The 18471-nt window shown below is 36.2% G+C and overlaps 1 protein-coding gene across 1 annotated transcript; it reads right to left on the minus strand.

Annotated features, from left to right (window-relative positions):
- Positions 1 to 2476: 2476 nt before the first annotated feature.
- On the minus strand, positions 2477 to 18226 carry LOC140269926 (calpain-1 catalytic subunit-like). Its single transcript, XM_072364948.1, has 22 exons — positions 18182 to 18226; positions 16349 to 16600; positions 15430 to 15499; positions 15202 to 15323; positions 13642 to 13775; positions 13389 to 13563; positions 12329 to 12403; positions 11421 to 11506; positions 10922 to 10996; positions 10584 to 10744; positions 9551 to 9705; positions 8330 to 8341; positions 8023 to 8231; positions 7863 to 7902; positions 7718 to 7786; positions 6441 to 6498; positions 6288 to 6349; positions 6081 to 6149; positions 5900 to 5978; positions 3977 to 4093; positions 3811 to 3863; positions 2477 to 2598 (listed from the first exon to the last, which is right to left on the minus strand). The coding sequence occupies exons 2-22, from the start codon at positions 16580 to 16582 to the stop codon at positions 2572 to 2574; spliced, it is 2082 nt and encodes a 693-aa protein (XP_072221049.1). The 5' UTR covers positions 16583 to 16600; positions 18182 to 18226; the 3' UTR covers positions 2477 to 2571.
- Positions 18227 to 18471: the final 245 nt, after the last annotated feature.

Here is an 18471-nt window from a genome sequence, read left to right on the forward strand (position 1 = left end):
AACTAAGCCAAGTAAATCAGAACACCTAAAACACACCTCAGAATATGTTTGTTTGACCAGAAAAACTCACTCAGGAAGCAGAAAACATCACTTATATAACAGAAGTCATTAACTTTTATCCTTTAATGTTTGTTGTTTACATAAATCTGTATTTTATTGTCCAAAAACAACAACAGTTTTAATCATTTTGTCTGCAATACATGTGATAAGGATGCAGCAGTTTACACAATTTACAAGTAAAACATCAAAAGTTTAAACCTAACTCCTGATAAAGGGGAGCTGAATTGATGATTATAGAGAATAATCCCTGAAAACATGCCAGATGTTAACTGATGTGAGGGTTTGGGTTTCCTCAGTGGTCTCAGATTTTATCAGTGTGTGTGTGATGGTCTCTGGTGTCTGTTGCCTTTGTTCTGCTTCATTTCTGTTGTACTTTGTTGGTTTTTATCCTGTTAAACTCTTGGTTTTTAAGATTGTTGTCGTTCCCTGTCTTTTCCCCTAGATGTCCCCAGTTACCTTTATCATGTCTGCAGGTTGCACACCTGCTTGTTGCTCTTCATTTACTCGCCTGCATCCACTCTCCTCATTATCTTCAGCTCTATTTCGACTCCTCAGTTTCACTCACTGTAATCCTTCGGTGTTTTGGTCAGGTTCTGGTTCTGTTGTGAGTTTCTGGAGTCCCTGAGATTGCAGTGCTTTTTGTTTTTTGTTCAAATAGGGTTAATCATTTCCTTCTCTGGCTGCCACCCACCTATCAGCCCTTCGTTTGGGTCCTTCCAGCGGAGCTTTTACATGTTTCTGTCTCTTATCTTGAAATCGCTCCAGAGCAGGTGAGGTTTCCAGATTAAAATGCAAATGGTGGAGAGAAGTTAACCAGCTTTGTTGAGCCTGAACTTACCTCAGTGGGACACGAACCAGGCCCTGAGGTCTGTTCGAATAGTCAAAAAACAAAACCTTTTCCTTGATCTGGATGGAAAACATGTTGAGAAAAGACGACCTCACTGACACCGACTGCAGCTCTGAAACTGCAAATGTTCAATAAATATTCTACAAAAAGCACTTTTGTCTGAAGAAATTTTATTAAGAATTCTGTTTTATTTCAGAGATCATACAGAATATCACTTCATTATAAAACTGAACAAAAAGGACAATAAAGAAAGTTAAATACAGTGTTGGCACACGTCCTCATATTTATGATTTGCAGTTGGTACGACGGGATAAAAGTAGTCGATTATTCGTAATTTTGGGACAGAATCGTCTCTTTTCTCTCCTGAACGATGATCTGATGTTTCCTGTGCTGAAGGACATCATTAAAGATGCATTTACAGCATTTAAACGGCTCTTTTCTTGGCTGCCACTCGGGTCCTTTCAGGTCATTTATCTTAACTCCAGCTCAGGCAGCAGGGCCCGGTACTTTGTTTATTAATATTTCAGCATAAAACCTCTCCCATCTCGTATTAATCTGTTTTAAAATGGGGAAATGTGACGTATTTAAGCCCAAAACTGAGACCCGCGTCACCTTGTTTCTGCACAAATGGTCAAATGACGTCGGTTTGCAGTTTATTAATTTGTCGGTTGAACAAACTCACTGACATTTTGAATCGAATGTTGTCTTTTTGAATTGTTACAGTCCCCAATACCAGCCCTCAAACTTTACTACTGAATTCCTCAATTTGGCAGCTTTGGTAGAATATTGAACACTTTTAGATACACTTTTCAATCCAACACGAGTCCAAAGATTAAACGATGGAAACCACCCTTGTAATACATTGTGTGAATAGGTTTTTTTGGTTTATTTGTCTTTCTTTGCTCTGGTTTAGTTATTCCTTGTCTTCAGTTTCTTGTCTTTACTCCTCGGCGTCCTCAAGTTTTCTAGTTCCCATTCGCTCCTGTCGTTACCCAGTATTTATAGCTCCCATTTTATTTATTTATGGTGTCGGTCAGCAAGTCGTCCATCCTTTGCACCTCTTTGGTTTTGTTCTTGTAGTTTCTGTTTGCACTTTATTATTCCTGCCTTCATTTTGGCTTAAAGCTCCAGTTATTCTCATCTTTACTACCTTTGCATTTGTGTCCTCTTCCTCGAGCTCCAACTATGAATCATGAGCAGATGAACAAGCTCTACATGATTTTAAAAATGGTGAAAACCTCCCGCAGAAACCAGCTATGACTGTACAAGCAAATATCTGTAATGCAGTTTTTTCTACTCATGTGAAGGTGTTGAATGCAGAAGAAACATGATGATGATGATGAATGTAAAGACTTTAACACAAATACCTGTTCACAAGTTTATTTCTTATTTATTTTCCTTATTTCATTGAAATATGTAATGGATAACATGGCGTTCATAGTTAAAAACATCAAATCTGAGATCTTATATTTGGATTCACTTGACGCTCAGAGTGATGAGATGAGGTACATTTTACAAATAATACACAAAGAAGGATGACAGTTTGTACAATCAAGCTTTAACATGCAGATTTTTCCCTGACCGATTATGAGTGGGCGTCACTTTGCTTTCAACATCCTCTCCTGTGGGTCCAGATGAAGACTGCATCCATCTTCCAGGCAGAGTTAAGTGTACATTGAAAGGTACAGCCACTGAAAACAGAGTTATTAATGCAGCTCATATATTAAACACTGACGCATCTGTCATACTGCATATGTGTCAAGTTTTTCAGCTTCGTTTTATCCTTGTTTTTAAGTTTCTTGGTATCGAAATGTTTTGTTAAGAGCTTCTACTCACTTTGGCTTATCTGGGTTTCAGTGTTATAATCAATTTGTTTTTTTTTTTACTCCTATTCTGTTCTTTTTGTCCACATTCTGCGTGGGTTTCATAAAGCCTTGTAAAGTCATGGAGTTCCTCAGGGTTCTGTGCTTGGCCCGATTCTTTTCACTTTAAACATTATTAGACGAAATGGAATAAATCTACACTTCTATGCTGATGATACTCAGCTGTACATATCTATGAAACCAATCAGCTGATCAGACTACAAGCATGTCTTAAAGGAGGACTCAGAACTTTCTGCTTAATCTTTGGACAATTTATTACTTATATAGTTACTCTAGGTGGTATTTCCTTGGCTTCTAGTCCTACAGTGAGGAACCTTGGAGTTATTTTCTTTATCATTTGACGCACATATAAAACAGGTTTCTGCCTTCTTTCACCTTTGTAATATTGTTAAAATCAGAAACATCCTGCAGAAACACTGCTCCATGCATTAGTTACTCCTGTAATTCTTTATAATTGGGCCGTCCCACAGATTCTCTGAAAAGCCTCCAGCTGATCCAAAATGCTGCAGCCAGAGAACTAACAGGAGAGATCATGTTTCTCCAGTTAAAACTCGAGCTGCTGTTTTCTGAACTATTCATACTGGAGGTCTTTAAGCAAGAGGCATATTAAACTGAGACTGCCTTAATCCAAAATAAACACAAAAATACATAAATGGCTAAATTAATAAGTTTATATGAAGATCAATGCCTCTCAAATGAAATTTGAATTTAGTTGTATGTAAAAGTAATTGTATAAAATGTGAAATAAACTAATTTTTCTGATTCCATAATGAAGCAGAAATGTCAAAATGGTCAAAAATGTTCAAAGAAAATGTGTAAATAAATGGGGAAACTAAATAAACGGGAGAACTTGCAAATGGGAAATTATTTAAAATAAATAAAACATTTACTTTAAGAAAATACTGTGAAATTTGATTATTCTTACAGCTATTTTGGTGATGTACATATTCAATTTGATATTGACTTAATATATGTTATGTTGTTTTTAATTTAAATTACGTTTAAAGGCGTAAGTTTTACCTCATTTTCCTGAACCTTCATGGCTTTTCCATCAGATAACTGTTTGAAGATTTCTGTTGAGGAAAAACGTGCTTCTTTATGACATGTCAGAGGCTAAATTAGCATTTTAGCATATCAGTATGATATAATTCATGCAGCACATCTGTTTGTGTCCCCTTTGACTTACTCTTCATGCAGTCCAGGCGAATGATGAGGCTGATGAAGCTCTCCAGGGTCATGTGACCAGTGGAGACGCCGTAACGCACAGCCATCAGGTTGAGCATGCCATCACTGACATCGATTTCTGAGCAAGACACACAGCAACAGGTTGGTATAGATGCACATAGACAAAGGTTTGGAAACTGATGACACAAACATCTGTGAATAAATTATTCTTAATACAAATCCACCTCAGTTTGTTGCTGAGAACCTTTTCAAGGCCATCAAGGTGAGTTTGGACGGCACTCTATTGAATATTAACCCTTTAAGTGTTGAAGTTTTATTGAAGAAACCAGATTTCAAAAGGCTGCAGCTTAAGTGTTCAGAGATGAAGGGAAACTTTATGAAGACAACTTCTACTGAACACATGGTTTTCTTTAATTTTCTGAGTTCATGTACAGAACTATGAACTAAGTAAGAGTCTTTTTCATGTTTTTTGTCATTTTATCCACATTAAAAACAATGGAATCTGGTACGTGTTTGTAAATGTAAATGATGTTTACTTTACTCTATTTTTATTATGATGTTGCACAGGGTTCTAGATCTGGACCGGTTCAGTTCTTTATCACCAGAAAATATTAAATACATTTCTGCCATTTATTCATGAAACCAGAGGAAAACACTGAGGCTCCAGGTTTGTCTCAGAGACATAAAAGGCTGGAAGACCTGTAATTTTCTATGTTTGAATTCAGGCAAAACTCTCCTATAGCTGCAAGTAGCAGCATAACAGCAGCTATGAGCTAACAGAGCTATGAGCTAACAGAGCTATAGCACACGTTCATTCATTCATTCTTCTTAAAGTATTGGTGAAATAAAGACAGATAATGCCTTATTTAGAGGCTGCATCCTCTAAGCCCCGTTCACTCCGTTATATGGATCTCCAGTTATCTAAATATCTTCCGAAGGACGCCGACTTTCACCAAACTGTTCTCAGTGAGTAGATGAACGTATTTCATGCCAGAAATAAGGTCCAGGTTTAAAAATACCAGAGTTCCCCTTTAATGTGACTCTTTAAATGGCCAAAATATCTCAAAAACACACAACCTGACAGCATCAGCTGGACAAATCATAACAAATGAGTTGCTCGAAATGTATCGATTGACTGAATCACAACGAGAGAAAACAGAAACAGTGTATTCAGTGAGATGAAGACAAGTTGCTGACTGTCACAGAGCACGGAGTGAATAAACTGTGCTGCAGGGGGGCGTGTGGATGAAGTGGTCCCAGTAGAGTGCCTGTGTAGAAATCCCTCCGTTAGCTCTCCTATAGCTGCAAGTAGCCACATAACAGCAGCTATGAGCTAACAGAGCTATAGCACACGTTCATTCATTCATTCTTCTTAAAGTATTGGTGAAATAAAGACAGATAATGCCTTATTTAGAGGCTGCATCCTCTAAGCCCCGTTCACTCCGTTATATTGATCTCCAGTTATCTAAATATCTTCTGAAGGACGCCGACTTTCACCAAACTGTTCTCTGTGAGCAGATGAACGTATTTCATGCCAGAAATAAGGTTTAAAAATACCGGAGTTCCCCTTTAAGCACTTTGTAGGCTCAACGAACAGATGGGTGACGTGTTTTCTTTTAGGCTGATTGAAGACCAGATGTGCCGCCACATGGTGCAGAAAACTTACTGTTAATATACCAAATTATACAAATTGTTAAAGAATTCAGTCTACCTATTTATCTACATATTTATTTCAGATGGCTTTTAACACCCAGTAGTATGGTGACTCTTTTATATTATCTTATTAAATTTTGCTGTATTTTATTGCGTTTACTGTTCTTTTATTGTTTTGTACTTATTGTTTTCTTTATTTATTATCTGCTGTAAAGCACTTTGGTACCGAAATGGATTGTTGTAAAGGGCTGTATAAATAAATTACATTTACCTGAAGCAATGAATGCGTTCCGCAGCTCGCTCAGTGACAACATCCCAGTTTTTGACACATCAGTGAGGGAGAAGATGTCCTAATGGAAGAAGAAAACACCAAAAATAAGCAGGAAAAAGTGGCTTCAAGTCCATAATCTGATACATGTGGCTCATATTCAAGCTTTACTTGCTTTCTTTACCTTGTATTTCACAATCTTGTTCCACAGACGCACAAATTCTTCGCTGTCGAGCTTCCCTGTGATGGATGTCTTTTTAAACTTACTGTTAAAGCAACACAACTGCTCTTGACATGCTTCACAGTAAAACTGATCCGTGTGTTGTGTAACCAACATGCGGGAGCTTTGCCTTTATAAACACTGCATGGAGCCTGTTCTACAGCAGGATACATCCATCAGCGCGACCATGCTGCGACACGCATCCAGGCTGAAGCCTCCAGCTTTCAAGTCTCCTAAAACAAACCACAGGAATTACACCTAAAGAAAATAACAAAACTCTACTGAGCTCTCGGTCTGTGGCTTATCAGTGATTACAGTCCAAACCTTTCAGGATGTTGTCGTTTAGAAGCTTCAGGAGCTGCTCGGCGTCCACCTCTTCGTACTGAAAACGTAGAAATCCGGTTAATTAATGGAACAGCAGCTCTCATGCAAAGAATGAACTGAAATAACTTCATAAATCTGAGAATTTTGTAATAATAAAGTTAAAACACAGGGTTGTTTAGGCCAATGTTGCACAGTTTTGAGTAAGTTTTGAGTAAGACACGTATTCAATCATCAGAAAAATATCACAAATTTTTTAATTGATTGGATAAAAATGATTTTGAACCTCTAGATAACTCCAATTATTATTATTAGAGATTAAAAGAAAAAGAACAAACACTAGAAATGCATATTTATGACATAAAACCACTCAGTTTAAGATTCAGTCATTTATTTTTCATGAAAACATTGTAATATTATCTTTACAATATGTAGATTTCTTTTATGAATCCCAAAAAATGAATAAATACATATTATTTTAAGGATTTCAGACTGATCCTTTCTGGGGAAATGGGAAATCTCTATAAACCTATAGTTTATAGAAAATATATTAATAATATATTCATCAACAATATGTGGCAGTAAATTTATGCTGTTATTTATTTAACAAATAACTCATAATAGCATATAGAACCCAACTTTACCAACACTACACTCTGAAACTAGTGTGTAAAAGTATTTAATTCGATTAACAATTTTAGACTCTTATAAATTGGTGAGTTAATGAATAAACCCCGTTTTGAAGCAGTCTTTTGACCACTTGTTGCCATGATGATATTTATCAGAGTAAATTCCTGTTTAACTGAACAATGTGACGGTTTTCAGTGAGAATCTATGAAGGACTGAGCTGTAATCCAGAACTTATACAAAAATCTAAAGAAATGTCTAAACAGATACGTTAATGAGGATAAATGCTCCTAAAATTCATTTGAATATTAATACATGCATTCGTAATTGTATGAAACGTGAAATAAATCTATTTTTCTGCTTTATTTTCAACTATATTAATTAAAGTTTGTGTAAATATTTATTTACTTTTCAGTTTTAGTTTATCAATGAAATGCTATTTATTTCTTTATTTGTTTTGCCTACTTTTAATTTTGTATTGTTTTAGTTTATCTTATTGATTGGTTTCGTCCCTTCAAATATTATATATGTTTATATATATATGTTTTATTACTATTTTTTATTTGACTTTATGTATTTTTTTCCCTACCATTCACCATTTTTTCCCTATTTATTTCCATTTATTTACACGTTAAGAACTTGTTGAAACTTACCTTGTCTGAGTATTGACGGAAGAAGATCTTCTTATTTTCATCCTCCTGTTTATTCTTGATCTGCTTGACCTGTAAATGAAAGGCAACAAAGTTTAACAAAACCTAAACAACAGCATCAATTATTATATGATAAATTGTTACATACTTTTTCAACTCTCTCGTGTTTATGATCACCAGAATTCTCACTGCGGAGAGAGATTTGTGTCAGGATTTGAATCTTTATACCTTCATGCATCATGTTTTGTTAATTTGGCTTAAATGCATCCGTCATATTTCGTGCACGGATGCAGAGAGTGTGAGCGTACTAGCAGTGGGTCTCAGTCCTGGAGTGGATGGTCAGGATGAAGGAGGCCGTCTCGTTGGGATTGAAGGTGGACGGAATGATCAGATAGTCTCCGGGCTTCAGAAAGAGGAGCTCCATCACCTCTCGTGCGTTCATGTAGGTTTTAGTCTGGGCGACAGGTGCTTGGAACTTGAAAAATGAGGCAGGGAACTTCCCGTTCTGATCCTTATTCTGCAGTAACACACAGATGTTTCAGTTTTCTAACATCATTAAAAAAAGAGGTGATGAAATATAATGGGGACAAACGGAAAGACAAAATGGATTCTTACTTGTTCTGTCAACTTGAAGGTAATCGGTAGCAATTTGTCCATGTTGGAGACAAAAAGACAATTACTCATTTATATTATATATTATATATATTATTTATACATTTATTATCCAATTATATTCAATCATAAATACAGTCATTTTGAATGAAAAAACAGAATCACTCCTGCTATCCAACTCTTGTCCAGCTTATAGATGGATTTTAAATTAAGTTTTGTTTGTGTAGCCATAAGTGAAATGTCCCTCCTGAGCTTCTGTGGGTCCAATTAAGCCTTAGCACCGTCTACTCCACCTGCTGGGTATTTTTAGTACAGGCTAAGTAGCCTTTGGTCCTTTGTTTTCTCTCATCGTGGGTCTTGGAGCTCATTGTGGCTGCGACTGCCGGCTGATTAATTTCTGAGCTCGAGTCAAACCTGCTCACCTCTGATTTGTGGTGTTTTGATGTTTCAGGCTTTTACCAAATAGTTCCTGCAGCTTTTTTGTCTCAGGTGTTGCCTCTGGAGGAGGTTATGGTTGGGATTGGTGATTTTCTTTGAGCTTCGGTTATATCTGCTGACGTTAAGTTGCTTTTCATAGTGTTCTGGGCCTCCTCTAATTAACCGTTAAGAGCTAACTGTGTAGGACTGATCAGCTATTTTCTATTACATCTCTTTTTATTATCTGCAGTAATATCATTACATCTTATTATTTTTCTAATGTATGTGTGTGGAGTCGGTGGATGCTGTGACTATTTATCTTCAGTCTTTAGCCACCTTCAACCAGTTCCTGCCTTTAATTCTTGGGAAAATTTGCCTTAACAACATAGATTCTATTATAGTAAGTCATAAAACACGCTTTCAATTTTCTTTTGTTGTTGTCTTTGTGTGCGCAGAAAAGCAAACTTGTGGCTCTTCAGGGGACCCTTTAGTGTCTTTTTGTCAGTGGTTTGGTCCCAAACAGTTAATACTCTTTGGCTAATGACCTGTAATTATCTTTCAGTGTTATTCATTTTTTTTATCTTTAATGATAAAACACTGATTAAATGGCATTTGAAGCTTCTTTCTAACAAATGCCAAACTTTAAATAAACTTTGATATAATTTTTTTTGTCCGACATTTTCTTTGTAGCATGTAGTTCTGCCTGCTGCAGGATGACGTCTTCATGGTCTAAAACTGATGGCAGTCCTGGCCCACTGAAAGAAAGACATACCTTAAGTACTTTACATCATCAGGAACAACATTTACCTTAAATATCGAGAACCCAATGTGGAGGTTTTTCACCAGGCGCCTGTTCCTCTTGTCGGGTTTTTGCATGAGAGTAACCAGGATATTTTTCGTATTGGTCACTGACGAGTTGCTGGTAATCTTGATCCGAAACTGTGGATTAGTCCAGAAACTGTCTGAAATGCAAGTTTATTTACATGATTCAATTATTAGAGAGTGTATACATCAACATATTGTAATTTTTTTTTCTTATTATAGATGTGCATGAAGTTGTGTAAGATGATATTTCACTGTTTTACACGGACAGTTATTACGGCAGCAGGCAGCGTATCACAACAGCCGCTGTTTTATGATAAATATCACTCCCTTTTGCTTAGTATTATCTTTTTCCCACTGCTTTACTTTCTATCCTCAATGAATAAGTCAAGAACAATTCAATCTGATGGCCGTAACAGTAATGCACAGCAGGTGTGAGTCCGTGACACAATTCATCACAGACACCAATATGCAGATTAGGATCATATTACCTATGAGCTAGGTTCCTTTTACAGGGTTTATTTTAGGGTGAACGGGGGGCGGTTTTCAGTAGGAATCCTTTCAGAGGAACAATCAGTCAGAGTCTGAACTCTGCTGACAAAACAGTAACTGCGGCAGCGTCGGGTTGCTTGAGTAATCGATGGAATACTAGAGTATCTAAATAATAGTCTGTAGTGTTGGTGGTCTATTGCCAAAAGGAAAAAAAAGCCTCCATAAGACGAGTCCAGGTGGCATCAGATGTGTTAGCCGCTTAAGCTAGCTCTTTCTAACCTAAGGTAGCCACAAATTCATTTTGTCCTCTTTTTCTAAACCTTCTTGAGAAAGAGTTTCTCCATTTTCTTCCATAATTTCTTCCATAATGAACAGAGAAATCCAGTGGTGGAATATCTCCGTCATTGTCCACACAAGTGTAAAATCTATGAAATTCCAGTTTTCTATCATCTATCAAGACAGTTTTCCCACATTTAGTTCTAACAAACATAGAATGGTCTAACGTCCTATATGATTAGATGAATACCTCTGTTGTTCAAGGAGCCTCCGGCCGTGGTTCCTGCAACCCATCGACCCTCGTACGTGCACATCTTCCAGTGACTGGAGGACGCAACATCAAGGAAGTCTGGGTGCAGGCCACAGATGTCAACGTCTGTGTAAAATTTGCATAAATCTTCCAGGGTCATCCTGTTCGAATCACATAATCTTTGCTATTAACGTTTCTCGGGGGAAAACTGAACAAGTTTCATTTAGCCAAAAAGATTATTTGGTGTGACACGATACGGTGTAGCTTTCAGTCATATAGCTTTTATAGATACATGGGGTAGAAGAGGCAGACTTTCAGGTAAGACTAAATTTTCTTACCAAAACTCTCCATCGTCATCCACTGAATTGCACCTTTTACGTTCCTCAGAGCTCACAGTTTGCCACAAAGAGGACCTAAAGGGCAGTTTGTGAGAGATGAGACATCTTGCATATCTTCAAGATCTATATTCTATGCTACAAAACCGGTTTAAAATAAGCAAATACAGGGTTAACATTCTCCAAATGACCAGAAACTATTATTGTGTTAATTGCAATCAACAATGCACCAACTGAGAGGTCATTCTACGTAAAAGTTGGTTGAAATGCGATTTGACCGTTTAGACTTTGAAAAACATTGAATTACATATGAAAAAGGCCTGGCTTGGATTTGAAAAAATCAGATTTGTGCTGACTGTCATAAAAAGAATTGGATATGGGCCAAAAAAGTCGGGTTTCGGAGGACTTTTCCCTGCAGTGTGAATGTAGCCTTTTTGTGTGACATACAGCTGAACAAAAAACTCAACTTAATTTATTTTGTCAGATTATGAGTCGTTCTCACCGATCACTCCAGTCTCCGTTCCACTCTCCTTTGCCCCAGGGGTTCCACAAACGCACCAGGGATACGGGTTTCCCTTGGCTCATTACCTGACCAGCAATCATCACCAGAATTATAACTATGCTTCAAATTGGTGCATAAATTACAATGTTTCAGCTGTGCTGAGAGAACACATCAAGATGTTTAATCTGTCCTAAAGCAAGCCTCACTCTAAGATGGACTCAGGATTGCATATTAACTAGGGCTGTCAAACGATAATTTTAACTATGAGTTAACTATGAGTTAACTATCGCGATTAATCGCAATTCTTCCATAGTTAACTCACGATTAAGCTCTATATTATAAATATAGTTAGAATCAAATTAAACACAAAGAAATGCCTTATTTTTTATTTCTTCTGTCAAATAAAAAAGTGCATTGTAGACTCACTTGACATGTCTATTTAAAAAACACAGCACTTAAAACGGAACAGGTAGTCGACAACAAACAGAACAGGGTCTAATTACAGTTAAATTAATGAAAATCTACAGACACATCAGATTCAGAACTCTGAACTCTTAGTGACTTTTAATTAATCCAATTGCTAAGGCAGACCAGTCTGGTAACATTTTCAGTTACCTGGAGGTCCCACACTCCAGTTGAGTAGAGGACAAACTGCGCCTCGATTAATCGCGATTAAAAAAAAAAAGCGTCATTTTTTATTAATCGCATTGCATTAACTTAAATAACTCACTTTAACTTACTTAAACTCACTTAAATAAGATCTAAAAATCATGTGAATGTGCACTTAGAAACCATAAACGCACCAAGACAGACTTGAAAAAACAAACTACTGCAGCATTTGTTGGTATTATAACTATTATCAGTGCAGGAGCAATATTTCTAGATTTATCCATTCAAAGTGTAATCACCTGTCTGAAACCCGTCACTGTGTAGGAGTGGCCTTGGACCAGTCCGTTCGGCATTACACTGTTGTCAGAAGCATTCTGAAAGTCAAACACATGAACCATGTCTGGTCAGTGATGATGAAAGTGATAGAAAATGTTAGATAATGATAGAAATACAATGCAGTTTTAGTGTTTACTGTCCAACAGAAGCTTATAACTAGGGTTGGAAACCGTTTGGATATCATCAACTCTACTTCTTATGACCAAATATTAATATGATTTGCATATAATAATTGAAAACGTGGTAAAAGAGCTGGAGACTAGTGGAATCACTTAATTTGAATGCAAACTGTTCACATAAGCCCAAAATATTGTAGTGTATTGGGGTATGGATGAATGGAGTTCCCATGATTCTGATTTATATTCTAATTCATTATCTATACCAACAGCTGACCTTTAATAATGTAGACTGCAACAATATATTTTTTTTCCTTCTGGGATTAACAAAGTGCTATTAAACTGAATAGAATATTTTTATTGTGACTATAAGTCACCATGAGACCAGGTTGGATTTCAACTCGGTCTTGCACTCATAATTTCTCCACTTTTCAAGAAATCAGGTTGGTTTTTCCTGCTGGGATGCAACAAATTAGCTACAGTGTGTTTTGAAAACTGTCCATGTACTGTTTCTTTAATATGAGACTTCTAATGGATGTGGGGATAAATGCATGAGAACAGCAAAAAAAGCATCCATGAATATGATGGTAGCATAGTACAAAGAATGTATTTTAGCCCTAAGTATATGATCTTCCAAGTAGTTTTGATTTATAACCCTAACCTAAGGATTATTTTGCCTAGACTCAAAATGGAAGTGAGAAATTTGTTTTCATAATTAGTTTCAACTTGTCTCAAAGTTGCCTGTTGGTCAAAGTATCCTGTTCTTTGTGGTGGTCAGTGTAAAGGATGCTTTTATGGGAATCACATTTTCAGCATTCCTTTCATGTTTTAACCAGCGTTAAATTCACAGCATCTCTAAAAACAGCCCTTATAACCCTTACAAAAACAACTTAATGTGTGCTCTCACCTCGTTCTGTGTACCACAGCTCATGAGTGTGCTGGAGGCTCCAGCTCTGCACAGCAACTCCCACAGCTCTGAAGGAGGCTTGGACAGCTCGATGCACATGTGAACGCCTCCAGTGAAGTCCCTCATAGCTTCTGCAGGAGTCCCAGAGACCATGTCGGTGTAGGAACCACAAACCCTGACACAGGTGAACATATTATGTTTTGCAGATGCACCATAAACGTAAAAAATTTGCTTTTTTTCTTTTTAAACATACTTGGCGTAGGCTTTCTCAAGCAGAGCAGGCCAGAACTCATTTCTATCTTTGGAGTTAACGAAGATCAGTCGGCCGTTGATTGTTGGCAGCTTGTCATCAATAACAACATCCACCCACTTTCCAAATCTCCAAAACTAAATGAAAAATGACAAAAACATTAATGTTTTCTTTACTCTTCATGTTGCAAGTACAACACAACGTGTGGTATTTATTGTCAGTAGTTGGTTTTCTATCCACAGGAATGCACATTGCAAAGTGCAGCCATAATAGTACAAGAGTACAGGTGCAATACATCAAATTTAGCAACTACGACATGTCGAAATGGAGCACAAGGATATCAGACAAAAACAAAAGAAACCAAAGCCACTTGCACTGCTCTTCATCTTGGGACACTGGTGGGAAAACTCTGGTCTTTTTCTTCTTTATCTAAAGGTGGTGCTTACTTCAGAAAAGGCTAATCTAAAATATCGACTCTACCTGGATTTTGGCGTGTTTACTGTAAAGAACTCTGCCTTCTGTCCTCAGCTGTACTTTTTGTAGTACAAAAAACTATCTGTACCGTAGCTTTGATATTTGGTTTAGATGATGATAAGTGCTACTAAGACTAGGTTAAAAGCAAATTTATGCAATACTTGTATAGAATGTGAAACTAACTAATTGTTTTATTTTAATTTTCAACTGTATTAATTTAACTTGTGTTAGTGAAATGCTTTCTAATTTCTTTCTTTGTTAATTTCATTTTCCAATATTTATTTCCAGTAATTACCAATTTAGACCGGAAGTGGGGAAGGCTAACAGCGTTAGCTGCTAGCTTAACTAGCAGTCGGAACAAAGGCCTAAATGCAGTCAGTCGGGTAGCCTAGCTTTTTCTTCAAACCTTAAAAATAACTATTATACTTTAAGCACATAATTCAGAGCCTGATAGAACACAAGCGGTCTTGGTCTGTTGAACTAAAAAACTATTTGTTCCGTAGCTTTGATACAGGAAGTGCTGTTTTGTTACTTCCGGTTTCAAGCTGAGCCAGTGATACATGCCAGGAAGAAATTAATACAAGAATGTTTAAAAAACAAAACAAAAGACATCTAAATAAATGTTTGGGGGAAATAAATGGAGAGAAAATGCAGATAGTAACAGATTATTATGATGTCCTGATACATTAGCAAGGGTGTACTTTCTTTTTCCTCATGACTTTTAGGTCCAAATGCTTTTCAGTTTTGGATTTATAGTATTTTTAATTCATTGTGATCCAAATTGATTTTAAAGCTCTTTGGAGTCAAAGAGCTAAATCAGGTAAAATGCATCATAACATAACGTAACATATAGGACTGAAACTACCATAATAAGAAATAAACCAGTTCTAAAATTTGCTCAACATAACCTCAGATTAATGTAACATATCTAACATATTACACTGCATACGCCAAATTGTAGATGCAGTGTGTGAAGAACCACATATACTCCCTGTTTTGTGCTGTTTGATAGTTATGGTGGGACTGAATTATATCTGTTTCGTGCACTCTGCCTCTTAAAAACAGCAACGCAGTGTACTTTGCGTTTACCCTGAAATGAAACAGTCCACAGTAGTTCTCATCATCAAATGTTTGCTCCATTGGAACAACATGTTCGAGGATGTGTTTCTGGAAAGTCAGCGCTCCGATAGACGCAAGAAACCAACAGTTTCCTGTAAAGCAAATGAATAAAAAATAATTCAGATAGTTTATAAAATAATTGAAAAGGTTCATTTAATGTGCTAAACAGAAAATATCAGGATGATAAATTGAACCTACCAATTATTCCCTGTCCAAAGTCAAACCTGGAGATGCCATCAACCACTAAGCAGGGATTGGAAACGATTTTCTGAGAAAGAGAAGTTTTTTGTGTATTCATACAACTTTATTCAACATATGCAGTGAAATAATAAACGTTCTATGTAATCATTTTCCCAGTTAAAAGTGGCAAAGAGGAGATCTTCCAGGCAAGAGTTGCTCTGGGACTTTGGGAGCATCATTCAGCAGTCAAATCAATTATAAATCCCCAAAACGTGGCTTTTTAATTTGGTAAAATTTTGTTTTGGGGTTTCTGTTCCTTTAGTGCAGCACAACAAGGATTTGAGCTATACTGTGAAGGAAATAAACAACAGAATACAGGCCTGTGTAGAAATGATCAGAGATTCTTATATTTCATCATCTGAAAAGATCTTCTTCTTTTTTTACTACCCAAAATATGTATATTGCTTAATTTTAACTATAATAGAGTAAAACTGATCAAAAAGACTGTAATTCAGAATTGATAAAGTTTGTGTTATGAGCCTTTATGATATTTGTTTTCTTTAAAGTTATTTGACAGCAGATATGTTATCATTTATTATGTCACATTTTCAAAAATTGCAGCCTTTACGACCTTAAAAACTGAGAAACTCAACTTGATTAGACTGAGCATGAATCACTGGAATAAAGGATTCTTTGATTACAATCATCAACAGTTAAAACTATTGAGTAATTGTTGAGATCTGGTTAAAAAGGAGAAAACAAAAGGTTTTAATGTGGTGCTATTTTTCCACTTTAGTTACCTCAAACCTCTTTTGGAAGAACTTACAACCACTGAAAATAACCTTAAGTAGCTTCATTCTGCAGCTAATTGAGTATTCGGTTAAACAAAGAATTGTTGTGATTCTGGATGTGATCTCAGCTTTGTCACAGCACTCACCGCTGGTCTCAGCCACTCCACTCGGGCCAGGTCGAGGCTCGGTATCCCCGGACCGATGGACTTACTGTCAGGGGGGAACATGTCGTCGAGGTATCTAACTCCTTTGATGATGCAGAACTCTCTCAGCTGCTTGTAGTCTTGGTTGAAGAACTTCTCGGGGTTTGTAATGCTCCCTTCACCGTGTAGTTTCTGCCGGGTCTCCATGATGTTCAGACACACCCCGGGGGCAGGCATCGCTGCAGTATTTTAGCTCTGATCATACAGATTTTACATGGAAATGTTAGATTTTCATGCATAAAGTACGTCTTCATGTGCTGTACCTCTAAATATTCCTAACAGTAGTGCACATGTCTTTTTAAATAAGACTGATAGACTAAACTTGGATCATTTTTGGTGCCAATAATGATAACATTAACAGAATGCTACTCTAAGACTTTCCTTTCTTTAAGCAGTAGTAGGCAGCAGCTCACATTTCTCACATGATTAATCTTGTTCTCATGATATGAAATCAATCATAAACAACAGTTTTACTACTGAGAAACTTTTAAACTTGAACAGGAGTTTTAGATGTTTAACAGAAACTGAACCTAATGCTTCTAGAAGCTGTTTCATAAGATATTTAAATGACATTTAAATTCAACAATGAAATCCCAAATTCTGGTTTATATCCTGTAAATAACTGTTAGCAGTGAATGCTTCTGTCTCCACTCTATTAATGGATTCATACCACATTGTTTCAAACATTTCTTTCTGCTTTTTGGTTGTTTCTTTTCATTTTGTGCTCAGTTTTCCATCATATGAAGCGATCATGAAGTGAATTATGTCATCAGCATGTCGATTTGATGATTCATTCCAGCTGTTTTGGTGTCACTGAACAAAATCTGTAGCACATTAATTAATGTGTTTTTTTATTCTTACGTAGGGAGGAGTTCAGGATATTAGGTTTACATTGAGGTTATATTGTTTTTGGTATCGAAGAACTTAATCTTAACTTTACAGTCGCCCATTCTGACAAGTTTTCATCCTATTAAAATAAAAATGTATCCTCCCACGAAGCAGAAATGCAAACATGAAAGTAAAAACAGAGACAGGGAAAAGAAAACACCTAAATTAATGAGCTTGGGGAAACAAAGGGAAAATAATAAAGAATAAAATACAATAAATAATATAAATAAAAACTGAACTAAAACATATTGTGAAATATGAATGAAATAGATCATTTGTAGAAAATAACAGAAATTAATACATCAATAACAAATAAAGAAAGACATGTAAAGTGTAGAATAACTGAGTGGCAAAGTAAATAAATAGTGACATTAATATGAGCTTGAATTAATGCAGTTGAAAATTAATCATTTATTTAACTTTCTGTACGATAACTATTGCAGAAATTAATCTTTAACTTAATTTTGGTTGCATTTATAATCGCATAAACTTATTTATTTCAGGTTTGCCTCTTTCACATATTTTTTTTCAGTCTGGAGGAAAGAAAATGTCCAAATTTATATAAACAGTAAATTTTTCTGAAATTTCTCCATTGAGTTTCAAAGCAAATCGGTGCATCTTTGATTAGATAACTAATATAGTTATTTAAACATAAATAATCATAAATAAAGATAAGTTTCACAGTACACCAGCACTGTTGTGATTTTTAAAGAATATGGACAAAAATCAGTAATTTACCATAAAAGCAGAAAGTTTAACCTCTTTTTCTTTTAACCTCTTTCAGTTTGACGCTGAGAAATAGAAAGTTTTGGTGGATAGTTGAAAGTTTTATAAGAAATTAAATTTAAATGAAATTAAAGCTGAATTGCATATTTGAACAAATCTTACCCGAGAGAGAAGAGGTGTGCAGATCAGAGGAGGGTTAGTGTGCAGCATGCAGGCAGTGGAGGGATATCAAGGCTTAAATAGTGCCTGTGACTATTAACAGGTGTGGTAACATGCCCTGAGGCTGTTTACCCAGAAAAACAAGTTTCCATTTCAGTGGAAAGCCCTTTGACATGTTTAGAAGAATAAGACTTGTTGGTACATCATCGAAATAGCTGCAATCTGATTGAACTGTTATTTCTGTAGTTCTGTGCAAGTCACGTAAAGTTTTTTTGGGTGTCATGTGATGTGTT

Source organism: Leuresthes tenuis, unplaced genomic scaffold (assembly GCF_036924035.1).
Source record: "Leuresthes tenuis unplaced genomic scaffold, fLeuTen1.0.hap1 SCAF_15, whole genome shotgun sequence".
Lineage (NCBI taxonomy): Eukaryota > Metazoa > Chordata > Actinopteri > Atheriniformes > Atherinopsidae > Leuresthes > Leuresthes tenuis.

What these genes read in the sequence shown, in the direction of transcription:
- LOC140269926 (XM_072364948.1), bottom strand. Translation starts at nt 16,582, where the DNA reads ATGCCTGCCCCCGGGGTGTGTCTGAACATCATGGAGACCCGGCAGAAA. An exon ending in GCTGTGGTACACAGAACGAG is followed by an intron (nt 12,404 to 13,388) that starts GTGAGAGCACAC and finishes TTTGACTTTCAG; the next exon opens with AATGCTTCTGACAACAGTGT. An exon ending in ACAAGATTGTGAAATACAAG is followed by an intron (nt 5,979 to 6,080) that starts GTAAAGAAAGCA and finishes TTCTTCCATTAG; the next exon opens with GACATCTTCTCCCTCACTGA.